At 41.7% G+C, this 14,856-nt stretch overlaps 1 protein-coding gene across 8 annotated transcripts in view; it reads right to left on the reverse strand.

Moving 5' to 3' along the window:
- The window catches only part of capn10 (calpain 10), a 29,488-nt gene extending 16,668 nt beyond the window's left edge, over positions 1-12,820 (reverse strand). Inside the window, exons 1-4 of one of the 8 annotated variants that reach the window (XM_023818467.2) lie at positions 11,439-11,590; positions 10,731-10,790; positions 10,484-10,577; positions 9,683-9,823 (exon numbers count right to left, since the gene is read on the reverse strand). Coding sequence is in view for 1 of the 8 variants with exons in the window: in XM_023818468.2 (XP_023674236.1) it covers positions 9,683-9,737 (55 nt within the window). In the remaining 7 variants the exon portion in view is untranslated. Of the gene's footprint in view, positions 1-9,682; positions 9,824-10,483; positions 10,578-10,730; positions 10,791-10,883; positions 10,969-11,438; positions 11,592-12,516 lie in introns of those variants that run through there. The other 7 variants (XM_023818469.2, XM_023818470.2, XM_023818463.2 and 4 more) reach the window with 7 other exon arrangements.
- Between the last annotated feature and the right edge of the window lie 2,036 nt (positions 12,821-14,856).

The raw sequence follows: 14,856 nt of genomic DNA on the forward strand, positions 1-14,856 counted from the left end.
TGCTGTATAGTACATATGAGGGATGACTTTTCAAAATCACTTTTGAAGGACATTTTTCAAAATTTCAATTTTGAAGGGTTTAAAGTATACAAATACAGTGCAGATGCTATGATTTCATATTTGTCAAATACCAAGAGTGGCCTAAATGATTTTCCAAATTATTTTGCAAACAATCCGCTTTTAAAAGGCCACATAAAGGCTTTGATTATTAGTTTTCAAACTATGTAAACTTGTGAGACGTGTTTGAAATTATAATGCGTAGTGATGTATCGGAAAGGGGAAATTTTGTGGCTGGACATTCTTAATTTAGTTCACTTGGAACCTCCACACAGGTGCTGGTTCCGGGTTCCGGTTCTATGCTGTATATAAAGGCTCAGCAGGGCAGCAGCACCCCAGCTTCACCTCTCAGAAGACAAACACAGAAGATGGCCCACATCAAGCTGACGGGCGCCTCGCTGGTGCTGCTCCTGCTTGCCTGCCTGATGCACACGCCAGTGTCTGCCGGTACGTCCCCCCAGCCTGACCTGACCTAGATCTTTGGCTCCTGACCTCAATCAGCTGCTTCGCTTCTCGGTCCCCTGTGGCTCTTTTTTTCCACAAATTCACAGTTAAAAAATTAATGCCTCTTTGAATGATTTTACAGCATTTCGCCTAACTGTTCGACAAGCCCTGTACGGGACATAATCCCCTCTGATGCTCAGTTGTATGTCTGTTTAACCTTTTGACATTTATTGTTTTTTCTTTATTGTGACAGCTTGCTGCACAAAATATTCAAGGACCCCGATACCTATTATGCATATAAAAGGAGTGTCGATACAAAAGAATACTGGAATATGCAATATCAATGCTGTTATGTAAGTACCTCCTGAGGTAGAAACATAGATATGTACAGATATATGTACACATATACTGTTTTATATATTTGTTATTTATCTGTTTATATGAATGACATGATAGACATATACAAACAAACAAATTCTGCTCCATGTTAATCCATTGTTATGTCTTTTAGTTTCCACACCTACAAACGTAAACAGTTATGTGCTGATCCCAATGCATCCTGGGTACTGGACCGGATCAAGACCCTGAGGTGAGTTGTGACCCCATGTGGCCCACTTACTCTTGCGATTCCTGAAAGGGAATCGAAAGTAACAGAGCAAAGCTCTCGACAAGCAGAACTAACATCTAACGTCTGTTTTCTGTTCGTTTTTTATAGGGAAACAGTGAAGAGAATGAGACACAACAGCACAGAACAGACAGTATAATCCTCACACGCCCTGGTGGATTTTCTTAATATGTGCTTTGCTTTTTTTAAAAACAATATATCCTTTTTATTCATGTCATTTTTTCTTTCACATTTTTATTTAGAAATATATGGTCTTGAATTAGATCAAAGTAATATAATTGAACCTACTTTTTGGGTTCACAGTTATATTTAAATGTATACATTTCAGAAGCTTTCATGGTTTCTGACTTATTATCTGAGATATTACAGACAAACTTTTTCCATGAGAATTTCATGTCTTGCACTCTTTCCTGAGTCTAGCTAATCCGGCATGATTCCATTGAATCTTTACATATATAAATATATACATATATATCATTTGGTACCTCAATGTGAGTTTAAAAAAAAAGGTTTATTTTCTTAGCCATTAAGGTGATTGCCATTTGCCTTTGTACTACTTGTGTTTATGTTGCAGTTCATTGAATAAACATGTTTTATAGTATTTAGTCTGTGTTCAGTCATTAACTTCTAGGGACAATTGTGTTGCACCTGTCATGGCCGTACCACATCCAAGACAATGTCACATACCCTTATTTTGGGGGAGCTCACTTTTCAACACTTCATATCGTAAGACATTGACATGTTCATTGCTGGGGAGAGAATAATATCAGTAAAAGATATGTCAAAATGGCATAATAATAGGGCCCGTAGATGGTGTGTAGCTCAGTGTATGGACTGCTGTGCCTGTGATTGGAAGGTCACTGGTCCACATCTCAGGCTCAGCAGAGTGATGTCACCGTTGGGCCCTTGACTAAGGCCCTTAACCCCCAATTGTCCCAGGAACTGTCTGACCCTGATTTCTCAAAAAAAAAAGTATGTTGCTTCAGATAAAATCAGCTGCCAAATAAATTAAAATGTACTAAAAACAATGAGCAATGACTATTTTCATAAACGTGTTAAACTGAGAAAACACATTCTAAATATGAACTAATATTTAGTATAATATTCAAAGCTGTAAAAGCTTTTGTTGACAAATGTGTAGTGATAAAAATATCAGATGAGACACACGGGCGTTCGCGGTGAAACATACAGTAAACAGACAAAAACAGACAGTATTACAAGATGCACCTTAAACCGACACCATTTCAGCCTGTGCTTGGGCCTAGAGGCAAGGGGGCACGTCAGCAGAAAGGCCCAGTAACGGGATGGAACACGCTGACATTTACCCACGGACCCTGAAATGAAGGTTGGGGGTTATTAAAAGACCACGACTTCAAAGTGTTTGCAGGGGTGGCGTGGGGACGTGTGTACGGCGAATGAGTCATGCTAGCCCTCCATTTACACACTCATCACTACAGGCTCTCAGTATCAGCTCCCCCACATGTGTAGGAAGCCAACGAATAATGTAACACCGGCCTATTCCATGAGGTCACGGTTAGGGCACCCCCATGAGTCTGCATGTCTTCCATGCTAATGCTAATGCTAATGCTATGTCAATGTGGAAAGACCAGCCATGTTAATAGTGTCCGCTTTCTCCATTAATATAGCAAAATCAGACTCAGAACTGACTTTATTGCCAGTATGTACGCACTTATCAGAATTGTTTGTGGTCCAGTGCCAAACATGAAGTGCATTACAAGACGTACAACAGAAACACTTCACAAAACACCATGTGTAAATATAGGAATGAAAATAAGAGACAGTGGAAGACATCATACGACAATAAATTTACATAGTACAAGAACTATAAATTTCTAACTAGTGCAAGAACAGGAAAAAACATTTGTTGATTGTCGCGCAAATTGAAACGATATCGCACATATACACTCACCTAAAGGATTATTAGGAACACCATACTAATACGGTGTTTGACCCCCTTTCGCCTTCAGAACTGCCTTAATTCTACGTTGCATTGATTTAACAAGGTGCTGAAAGCTTTCTTTAGAAATGTTGGCCCATATTGATAGGATAGCATCTTGTAGTTGATGGAGATTTGTGGGATGCACATCCAGGGCACGAAGCTCCCGTTCCACCACATCCCAAAGATGCTCTATTGGGTTGAGATCTGGTGACTGTGGGGGCCATTTTAGTACAGTGAACTCATTGTCATGTTCAAGAAACCAATTTGAAATGATTCGAGCTTTGTGACATGGTGCATTATCCTGCTGGAAGTAGCCATCAGAGGATGGGTACATGGTGGTCATAAAGGGATGGACATGGTCAGAAACAATGCTCAGGTAGGCCGTGGCATTTAAACGATGCCCAATTGGCACTAAGGGGCCTAAAGTGTGCCAAGAAAACATCCCCCACACCATTACACCACCACCACCAGCCTGCACAGTGGTAACAAGGCATGATGGATCCATGTTCTCATTCTGTTTACGCCAAATTCCGACTCTACCATTTGAATGTCTCAACAGATTGTGAAATCCTCAGACCGGCCCGTCTGGCACCAACAACCATGCCACGCTCAAAATTGCTTAAATCACCTTTCTTTCCCATTCTGACATTCAGTTTGGAGTTCAGGAGATTGTCTTGACCAGGACCACACCCCTAAATGCATTGAAGCAACTGCCATGTGATTGGTTGATTAGATAATTGCATTAATGAGAAATTGAACAGGTGTTCCTAATAATCCTTTTGGTGAGTGTACAAGGGCAAGGTTTGGGGTCAGAGTTCAAGGCTTTATGTATGGATTCAACAGCGATACAATTATTCTGACAGCCATGGGATCTGAACCCATAACATTCTAGGCAGAGATCTAGAACCCACTGAGCCGCACAATCCCACAATAGGTCGCATTCCTGTGATGGTACCAGTAGTGTGCGTTATAGGGGTCACACTCACAAATCACCCATGGGGGGGTTCCTCTGTTTATAAAACCCAAACTTCCCTTCAGGACATTCTCAGAATTATTTATACACTCAAGCTTCTCCTTTTTGGGAGTTACAACAAAGAAATGGGAGATTGGCAAAAATTCAGTTTGACCCATCAGAGATCAGGCTTTTACACGACGGTATTCGGTCTGCCGCAGGTGACCTCGTTTGGGTTTGACATACTTACACAAAATTTCGCAGAATCTCTTCGCACATCGAGACATGTCTGGCTGCGCATTACGCAAAGAAAATGGGGATGCAGGCTACATACAAACCTCAACAGGAAGTAATTTATATTCCCACTTCTAGGTCACTGCAAAATGAAGTTGAAAAGCAAACAAACAGATCACGAACAGAAAGCAAAATATATTAAAGTTTTTTACTATTGCTTTGGCACATTTCATGAATCATACTAAACATTCTCAAGACTATAAGAGCATTTCTCAAAACAATTCATGCACATAGTGTCAAAATTGTCCCCCGTGACAGTCAGAATATATTGTCAGTATGTCAGTGTAATTTAATTTATATAATTTATGTCAGTAATAATGTAATTATGCTCCTGAGCTCCACAATTCTGAATGATAGTCATTTTCCACTTTCTCCTTGTCACTGACTGATCATTTTTCATTAGCAAACTGATACTTTTTCATGTCAAAGACCCCAGTTTCAATATAAAAAGGTTCTACATCACAGTATGCAAAGTACACTGGTAAGACAAAGCTCTTGCATGCACATGCAACTATTTCAGATCTCAAACCACAGTACAATAGCAAACAAAATGTCACGCAACACTGCATAACACAAGAACAGCAAAATGCCACAATAAAACTGTAACAAAATCATGTAGTATTTTGCATAACTTTCCTATATAGTTTTAGGTGCAAAATTATTACATAATAATAAATATATTGGAAAAAAATATTACAGTGGATAACTGCTAATCTATTTTACCTAACAAGATTAAAGCAAATGAAAATTATGGCAAATGACAATGGTACATGCAGTAAAACGTTTGGAAATTTGAGTCAAGCAAAGAGAAATTATGTTCTGCTGTGCAGAAGTGACATTACCGTGCGGGGATTACACTTGTTGTTTTCTAAATGTCAACTGTCGTTCGAGAAATGCTCCAAAGCAATCGAGAAAAACTGTAAACCATTTTGAAAGCTGTGTTGATGGTTTTGCATGTGATAACTAACACGATGATCACATACATACATAGTTTCGGGTGTAAAATTATTACAATGGAAAATTGCATTATCTACTAAAGCAACTAAAAATTGTGCCAAATGATGACAATTATGCAAAACTATTTGCATATATGTCCTAAAACATCTGGAAATGTGTGTGAAGCAATGAGAAATGATGCAGAAGTGACAAGGTGCTATAAGGATCACACAAACATTGCTATGGGGTCCACTGATAAATAGAGAGAAATTCCCAGTATGTGTGAACATACTTGGCCAAAAAATGATTTTAATTAGAAAGATCGCAAAGAGATACAATAATATGGCTGATGGGGACTTATTCATGCAATCTCACCATCTACAGAAGGTCCCTGAAGCTCTGGAAACAGGCTGCACTTGCCTCAGTAGCTAGAGACTCCAGGTACTCATGAATCAATACTTCTTTCATGTACTGCAAAACATTGCACTTTCTCCTCTCCTGTGGAGAGCAGCTCACATACACTAAAGATCATTATTGCAGTTAGACAGACATGCATACAGAGTGCTGTCTTAGTCATAAAGGAAATGGCATGTTTACATCCCAAAAAGGCCACGTGGGGCCTGCAGAAGGAGACTATAACTCTTTACCCATGTCAGAAAGTGGGATTTTATCGGTGCTGAAACAATGAATGCGATTATCATGCACTGCTTGTTCTTTAACACATTTCAGCCTTGCCTGGGTCTCGTTACAGATTTCCCTTATTGCTTTGGAGCATTTCTCAAATCACAATTAACATTTGCAAAGCAACAAATGTAATCCACCCATTACCGTGACTGCTTATTCCCCATTGGGGTTGCGGGGGGGGGGGGTCCCCACACCATAATGTCAGTTTTGCACAGCAGAACATCATTTCTTATCGCTACGCACAAATTTCCAACCGTTTTGATTAAGTACTTTGGCACTGCAATACTTTTACATCTGAAACTATGCATGTATGTGATCATCGTGTTAATCACCACATGCAAAACCGTTAACCAAGCTTTCAGAATGATTTAAAGATATATTCTAGAAATTGCACTGTTGTGTTTCAGTGCATGATTTTGTTTTCTCACATTGCCAGTTTTCTGTTTTTGTGTTATGCAGTGCTGTGTGACATTTTTCATTTGCTATTGTACTGTGTCTTGAGGTCGTGCATGCGAGTGCGTTCTCTTGTTAGTGAACTTAACATAGGCTACTATAATGTTGAGCCATACGATGTTGAAACTGGGGTCTTTAACATGAATAAGTATCAGTTTGCTAAAGAAAAATTATCAGTCAATGACAATGAGGAAGTTGGAACCGACTATCATTCAGAATTTTGGATTTCAGGAGCATACAGTACTTACACTGACATACTGAAAATATATTGTAGCGCGGAGGTACCAGCGGGTAGGTTGGACTGATGCCAGCTTTGTAAATAGTTTGCAGTAATTGCTTGTGTCGTTATATATGTGCTGTGTTATGTCATGTATATTGGTTAATGTTTATTGTTGTACGTAGTGTGTGTGTGTGTGTGATTGAACCCTGCATTTTCTCTGCTGTCTAATTATTGAAAGCAGACCCACTATTACAATATCAAAGCATTTTGACTCTTATAGTTAATTGTACTTTTCATTGTGGTGGCACCGACTAACTCATTGGAGGAATTATGTGCTTTTGAGACATGAGTTAATTGTTTTTGGTGAGTTTCAATATGCATGAACTGCTTTAAGAAATGTTCTTATAGTCTTGAGAATGTTAAGTATGTTTCATGAAATGTGCCAAAGCAATAGAGAAAAATCGGGAAGCTGGGAAACACACTAGGAGCCAGAGATAAGGTTATAATAGTTTTGGATTTTTCATTATAGTTTAGTTTTATTTAGTTTTGACCTTTTTTCCCTCTTATTTAGTTAGTTTTAATTAGTTTTTAGAGCAGGTTTGCTAGTTTTAGTTAGTTTTAATTTTTTCTAAATGCTTAGCTTTAGTTTAATTTTTATTAGTTTTAGTATTAGTTTTCATTTTTTCATACTTTGGGTTATTTGTCAGGTGCAGGATTCAAAAAGATCAGTAAGTATTGTGTAATAAAACTCAACAAAGGAAACCATTTCAAAAAACGTATTCAGTTACTTTTGAACAACCAACCATCCACAACAACCAACAGTCTACAAGATAGCAGCTTAAGTGCAAAATGTGTGTGATACTGCTTCTGATGTTGGATACAGGTAGTGTGCCTGGTACAAATCAAAATAGCCAATAGACTAAAGACACACATGAACATAAGAATATAAACCCATTCACGAGGCACACGTCACATTTCTTGACAGCCAGGAGTCTCAGGGAGCTCAATCTGAGAAAAACATTAAACTGAAAAACCATTGCACAACAGAATTGTCTCAGCATGGAAACCCAGACTTCCCTCTCTTCGGCCACTTCCTCCAGCTCCTCTGGGGGAATCCCGAGGCGTTCCCAGGCCAGCCGAGACATATAGTCTCTCCAGCATGTCCTGGGTCTTCCCCGGGGGCTTGATGCCGATGTGCTTTGCTTTTGTCTGTTAACCATACGTCCAATATTGTAAACAAAAAGGAAATGAAGTCTTGTGGTGTTCCTGCGTATTTACTAACCAGCAGCTGTTTGGTCGTCGGTGAAAGCAGTCCATTATGGTTGTCTCCTCCTTCCCGGTGCTACCTGGCCGGGATGTTGCTTCTCTTTCGGGGGAGCTAATCAGACAGGCTACTTGGTCAAGGTACTCGCGATTAGCCGTCTTATGCGAGCTTCTCAAGTGGACTTTCAGATTTGTGGGGGTTTTTCCCTTGAGAAGTATCCCACATATTTTGTCACCTGTTTCTACAATGCACCTGCTCTTATCTGTCTCCCTGTCATAGTCAAAGAAATTCCAGATAGGACTCTGCCGCCTTCTCTCAACTTTTGTCGTCACCATTTTTCCAGGTGACGCGGTGAGCAAAAGCCGACTGTAAACAAGAAGTGACGGACAGAGAGGTGCCGTAAGGTGCTGCCAGCTCACGTAAAACTGCTAGAGCGAAATAAATCGACTTATAAATAAATTGACAAAGACGAAAACGAAGGACATTTAGTTAGTTTTGTCAACGCACAATACAGTTATAGTTAGTTATCGTTTTTTCTTTTAATTGTAATTATTTATTTCAGTTAACGAAAATGTTTTTTCAATTCTAGTTTTCGTTATTTCGTTCGTTTTCGTTGACGATAATAACCTTGGCTAGAGACACAGGGATGACCAGCAACATCTACTGGCCACTTGGGGAACTGACGTAACAAAAGGGGCAGGATAGGGACTGTTACTGACAAACCCAGAAGGGGCTCCAGCAAGGAAAGAAAAGATGACAGATTCTGTTGATGCAGTACGTACAATTCAATTAAACTCAATTCAGTGTAATCCCGAATGGTATATGAAACTGGGAAGAAGGAAGAAAGGAAGGAAGATGATTGACATCTATATGGATGGATGGATGTGATGCGCAAATCGGCTCTGATGCCATCCGAATTCGCATGTACATATAAATCATCCGCCCCCCACACAGAATTATTTTCTCTGATTTAGAGACCCCCACCCTATCACACATTACCAGTATTTATCAGCGGGATGAATACGTAACCGTGGCGATGGCAGCATATTACACTGAATTAGTGTGGTTATAAAATAGATGGACGTCTAAAGTAAAAGTAGTTTTTTGGTAAAACAAAGACGGCAACAGGTATTTCCACAGCAGCCTGAACACAGGCTGACATCTAAATCCCTTCAAACTAAAATTCTGAAAGTCAGTGCGACTTCCGGAACGCAAACAGTTGAAAAGCTAATAATAACATTTGTCTGCTGCCCACAATAAATTAGTAATAAATGATGTGTTCAGTGGTGCAGTCAAAGGCGGGCATATTGAGGCTAATCTATTATCTCTTCAAAATAAAACACCCAAATATAACCCAATAAGAATACTAGGCCTATGTTGCATATGACATACAAAGCACTTGACTCGTTATTTCACTAAATACCCCCACGCATAATTTTTCAGCCCTTCCTTTTTTGTTTTTAATCCTCCTTATTTGATCTTTACTCAGACCTTTTTTGCCTCCATTGTGGCTCAAGATAAATGAAACGGACTTGAACGCTGACTTAAATACACAGGACTAAATGGAAATGACACGAATCAGCTGGTCACAATCGGGATTGCACACGTGGTTAATGAGGGGGCGTGGCACACAAGAGGATCGTACGAGCAGGTCATGACAATTTATGATACATATCACCCACACACAACCCATCCGCTATTAATCAGAATGTTCATTTTTATGACTAGTAGTGCCAGATCTGCCCATCACAGACAGACAGACAGACAGATAGATTTCACTGAAGACGTCCTACCATCCCCGATGACCTGTAGCTGCAGATCATTCCACTTCATTTGATGAGAGACCATGACATCCGCAAGGGGACTTCCAGCAATCAGCCAATCAGATGGAGGAATTCCACGTTACCTTCCCCACAGCTGTCCTATAACGTCGGCTGCGAGAAAATAAACAAGAGACAAATGAAAATGAAGGAACAAAGTAGTCATTACAGCTTTGTTCTGTGAAAGAGGTCTACCAGGGGTATTAGTGGATGCTAGAAATCCGAATCAGGGGTAGTTGGATGGGGAGTGAGTCTAAGCCCTGGGATTTCTGCTGGTACTCTTCCCACGCATGTGTGGCACCCCACACTGCACCCCCTCCGCAAGCTCTCCCGTGTTTAAGGGCCCCCTGCCCAGACTTGTCAGCCCACCAGGCACGCACAGGAGATCAGGTGGCCTTCTGGGTAGCTATAAACAAACAGCCCATTTTGTGCTATTATCCACTCTGTAATTATTATCATCATAATAACCATAATATACACAATAATTACAAAATGCTTTCCCTCCCCCAAAAAATGTGCATCGCTTTGGATAAAACATCTGCTAACTTATTAAAAAAAATTTTCCTGTACTCCAGTCTTATTTAGACTTCAATAGTCGTTTGCTAAGTTTTAGCATGAAATTTATGCTTTGGGATCCAGTCCAGGGTGTACCTGTGCTAACTGAGGTAGGTTTTACAGCTTTATATGTAGGTTAACATGTGTGATGTTTAGATCAGTATTTCATAATCAGTCAAGTGTAAAGAAACAAATCAACTTAAACAAAAATTGACTTACACCATGACTTCTCTGGACAATTCCAGTTCCATTGGTGCTGCTTTTCAACAGTCATGACATGATCAAACCAGCAGAGGTCACTCAAACCTTCCCCCTAGAGGCGATCAGAAAGCCATTTCTGAGCCCATTTCAGGTCCCAGCTACAAATCAATCTCCTAGACTTCTCTCTAAAATACTACAATGTGTCGATGCATTTATTTCTCTGTCCTGGACGACTTCTCAGATCAGCACCATTCAAGATACTAACCTGATCACCAGGGGCGTAGCACCAAATTCTGGGCCCTATGCACAAACTGCCCATGCCCCCCTCAAAAAAAAAAACAAAAAACAGCCTAATCACACAAGACTTCACTGGAATTTGGTTTTATTTGTAGAATGATTAAAAGCTATGACAGGCTACCTTTGGTGACATTTCCTAACATCATAGGCCTGCATGAAAACTGAACACTTTTGAAACGGCGAAACGGTTTCACCGCTGCGTTGTTCATCAAATTACCATGCAAATGCGATTTCAATACGCGGAAGTGCGGTTGTTTAGAATGTGAATAGCGATCTTCACGCGAAGGCGGTGCTACACGCCCCCCATGCAGGTAAAACAAAAAAAGGTGACATGGTTTACTTTTTGCCGACTTAACCTAATTTTAAAAACTTTAAATACCTCCGACAACGGACGTTTTGGAAGGAAGATAGATTACAGATTTAGCCAGCGTTTTTTCCATGATTCTACACGAACATTTCAGCGAGATATAAACTGAAATAGACGAGAAAGATACGCGACGCGGCATCACCGACGATGCCGTGGAACCCAGGGAGGTTAAGCAAACAAACAAAAAAAATATTTAGACTTATCTAGACTACATCATGTTAAGCTATGTGTAATTTCGCGGTGGTATTGAAGTGTTTAATAATCACAGTTCATTTAATGTAGGCTATTTGCTTTCACATTTGGGCTCACCTTTCTTGGGGAAAAAGTTTGTAAGCAGTTGCTTTCCCTCATTTTTTTTTTGTTTCTTTCCCGCCTCTTTTCTTTTTTGAAAACCGGATTTAGCTTTCTTTGGCATCATCTTCCAGCACTGATTCAGCAGAATGACCGCTAAATTAAATGCGCCTAGTTAAAAAGCCCGGTAAAGACTAAACCATCGCAAGGGGTGAGGGTGCTTGTCCTCAGGCACTGTAAGCTAGGACACAATTCAATCCGTCAACCGATTTATTTTCCCACAGAAATCACATTTACATTAGTTAGCAACATTTATTGTGATCTTTGAATAATATTAATATATTTAAAGGAAAATAAAATTCCAGATTCCTTAGCGGCCCTGCCCCCACATGAGGCCCTGGTAACTCAGTCCCCTTTTTCCCCTTACTACGACGCCCCTGCTGATCACCGTACAGAGGCGATACTCTAAACCACAGGTGTCAGACTCCAGTCCTGGAGGGCCGGAGCCCTGCACATTTTTGGGTTTCCCCTCGTTTAACACACCTGATTCAACTCCTTGTGCTAATTACCACATAGCTGTTGAGCTGAATCATTTGTGGTGGATCAGGGAAAGAACTAAGCTACACAGGGCTCCGGCCCCCCAGGACTCCAGTTTGACACCCCTGCTCTAAACCATCTCCGAAGTTCTTCATTACGCCAGAGCAACTTCCCCTCTCCTCCAACTTCACAACCCTGCAGAATTTGGCAATGACAACCACGAGATCTTCAGCTGAGTGTCACAGACACTGGCAAACGTCTTGAGAAGACTCCTTACCTAATGATCTAACCACAGGGGTCCAAAATTACCATCTACTTGAGTAACACAAGAGTGCCATCATCAAAACAACCGTACAATATTAATTTCCCAGCACAAAGTCCTTGTAGGCACATGCTGCAGACTTTAACTCTGATTTCACCTTATGCATCTGCTCCTACCTCATCAAATTACAACCACATCTCATTGACGCTAGTTGACAGAGCAAAGTCTTATCCCTTAAGTATTAAATATATGCTCATTGTAGTGCTTACATACTACATGTCTTACTGTATTTCTCACCTTTTGTTCATATAACTCCCATCCCTGACTATGTTTGTAGAATCGCATGTTGTCCTGCTGGAATGCAGATTTCCTCCTGTCGCTGTGCCCTGAAATGGATTCGCATCCCTACCATGGAATCACTGCTTCCTGTCTCCTCACTGGCACAGCATCTGCGTGTTTATGCTCTCTTGTGTTAGTCTTATGCATTTATTGCACCTGTATGCAATCTACATGTTACGTACAGATGCATTACAACCTTTGATCACAACATTCATTTCAGCCAATCACCAGCGATTTCCCTTCTCTGACCCACTGCGTCTGTTATGCACTCTACGACCCGATTGATCACAGCAAGCCCATATGTGATCCAAGCACTTTATATGTACAAATACTATAAACTAAGAAAAGGAGCGAAGCTTTTTGAGATACCATCGAGGAAGAGCGTGCTCTAAAAGGCCCTTTGAACAGCCTCACTGTGTTTGGTTTTGCTCTGAGCACAAAGGGGTCCGGTCGTATTGATGGACTTATCCTCCTCTTTGATTCTTTCTTTTGCTGGCGGGAACAGACCCTCTGGCTTCACGAGATTAGGTTTCAAAGAGCTCCGAGCAAACGGGCGGATCTCGACTCATTAGGAGGGACTGCTGAGAAAAACCTTAGGCTTATTAACACAAGTCAGAAAGCTTTGAGGGAAGGTGTTCATTTAAAATAAAAAGATGGTCCACCCATTACCAGCAAAGGTGTGAATGTACTGTGGTTAAAAGCAGAGTTTTGCAGTTTTACTCAAGTCATGGTGTGTGGCTCAGTGGGTTAGGCTGCTGTGTGCATGTGTGTGTGTGTGTGTGTGTGTATGATCAGAAGGTTGCTGGTTTGAATCCTGTGCTCGGCAGAGTAACTGCATTATTGTTGGGCCCTTAAGCAAAGCCCTGACTCCCCCCCTCCCCCAAGGAGGCTGGATGGACAGCTGACACTGTGATCTGACTCCAAGTTTGCTCTCACCCCCATTAGTGCTTGTATACCTTATAAAAAGGAGAGAAAAGGTACGATGTGAAGATGAACACATTCTAAGGGTTCTCGTGCAAATGGCAGCTGAGGCTGAATTCTATTCACTTTGGTGGGATGTGTCTGTGGAGCTGGTGAACGGCTGATCCTGTCCCAGGCGAGCTGTGATGGAGCAGGTTTGCTGGGGGTAGATATAGTATCAACCCCTCCTGGGCAGGACTGGCGATCTCTCACAGCTCCCCGCCTCCGCCGCTTGGCCCTGAGGTCCGTCCGCGGGGTTTACACAGACTCAGCGGACCCCAGCCCCTGCCGCTCCACCAGCATTCGTTCGGAGGTCGACTCCAGGGGGTCACGGCTAGACTCGGGCGGACAAAGACGCCACACGGCCTTGAACACAGGAAGCCCAGCCTACCAGAAGGAGAGTGTGCGCTTCCTACAAACCGGATGTTATAAAAAGGAATAACGGGGGGGGGGGGGGGGGTCTCCGGTGGCCAAGGTATGTCCTGCAGCCCTGCGGCTTCCCGGCAATGTCTCCTCGGCAGCTGGAGCACCTTCGGGGTTGGGGTGGACTTGAGCCAACAGCATGCTTCTCCGGAGCACCAAGCCCCTCCATGAACCCTGCAGCCCGTCGGCCGAACAAAAGCAGGCAGTTGATGACCATGTGACTCTATAAGGAAACTATAAACAGCCTACTTTCCACAGGAGAGACTCAGGAGGAATCAGAGACAAACGACATATGATAAAAATCACACAGCTGAAGATGATAAATACCTGGCTATCGGCAACAATAGGCCATTCTATCTAATAATATCTCTCTCACTCTATGCATATATATGTATAATTTATATATAAAAAAATCATATAACAGAAAACAGGATAAGGTGAACTAAGGTACACATCAAAAGGAAAATAATTGATAATTTAATCTTGGGAGGGTTGTTCTTCTGATAAATAACTTAACTACAATAACCAGGCATACAGTTATTTGCTTCTGGAATAGTAATGCAAATAAAACCCAAGCACTCCTCTTTCAAAGATGGACGTCATTCCCCCAGTGACCCTGGCGTCCCTATAACTGTCCATTTATGTGCCTGCAGTGGAATTGGGTCACATGACCAACAACCTCAGCTTCCACAGCTGCTGTCAGCCCCAGAGGATTATGGTCCGTCATCACACAAGCATTCATTTCAGGGCCACTGCCCCCCTCTCTCTCGGCATTTGGTTTCGACCCCTTGATTTAACATCTGACTGGCGAGCAGCCCGCTGTCAGGTGGCACTCGCAGCTCTGATGTCGGCCTTGAAGAAAGCGCATGTTTGCCAAGCCTGGCGAGTGCCAGCCTGTACAGCTGGCCGGACAGA

The sequence above is a fragment of the Paramormyrops kingsleyae genome, chromosome 21 (assembly GCF_048594095.1).
Source record: "Paramormyrops kingsleyae isolate MSU_618 chromosome 21, PKINGS_0.4, whole genome shotgun sequence".
Classification (NCBI taxonomy): Eukaryota; Metazoa; Chordata; class Actinopteri; order Osteoglossiformes; family Mormyridae; genus Paramormyrops; species Paramormyrops kingsleyae.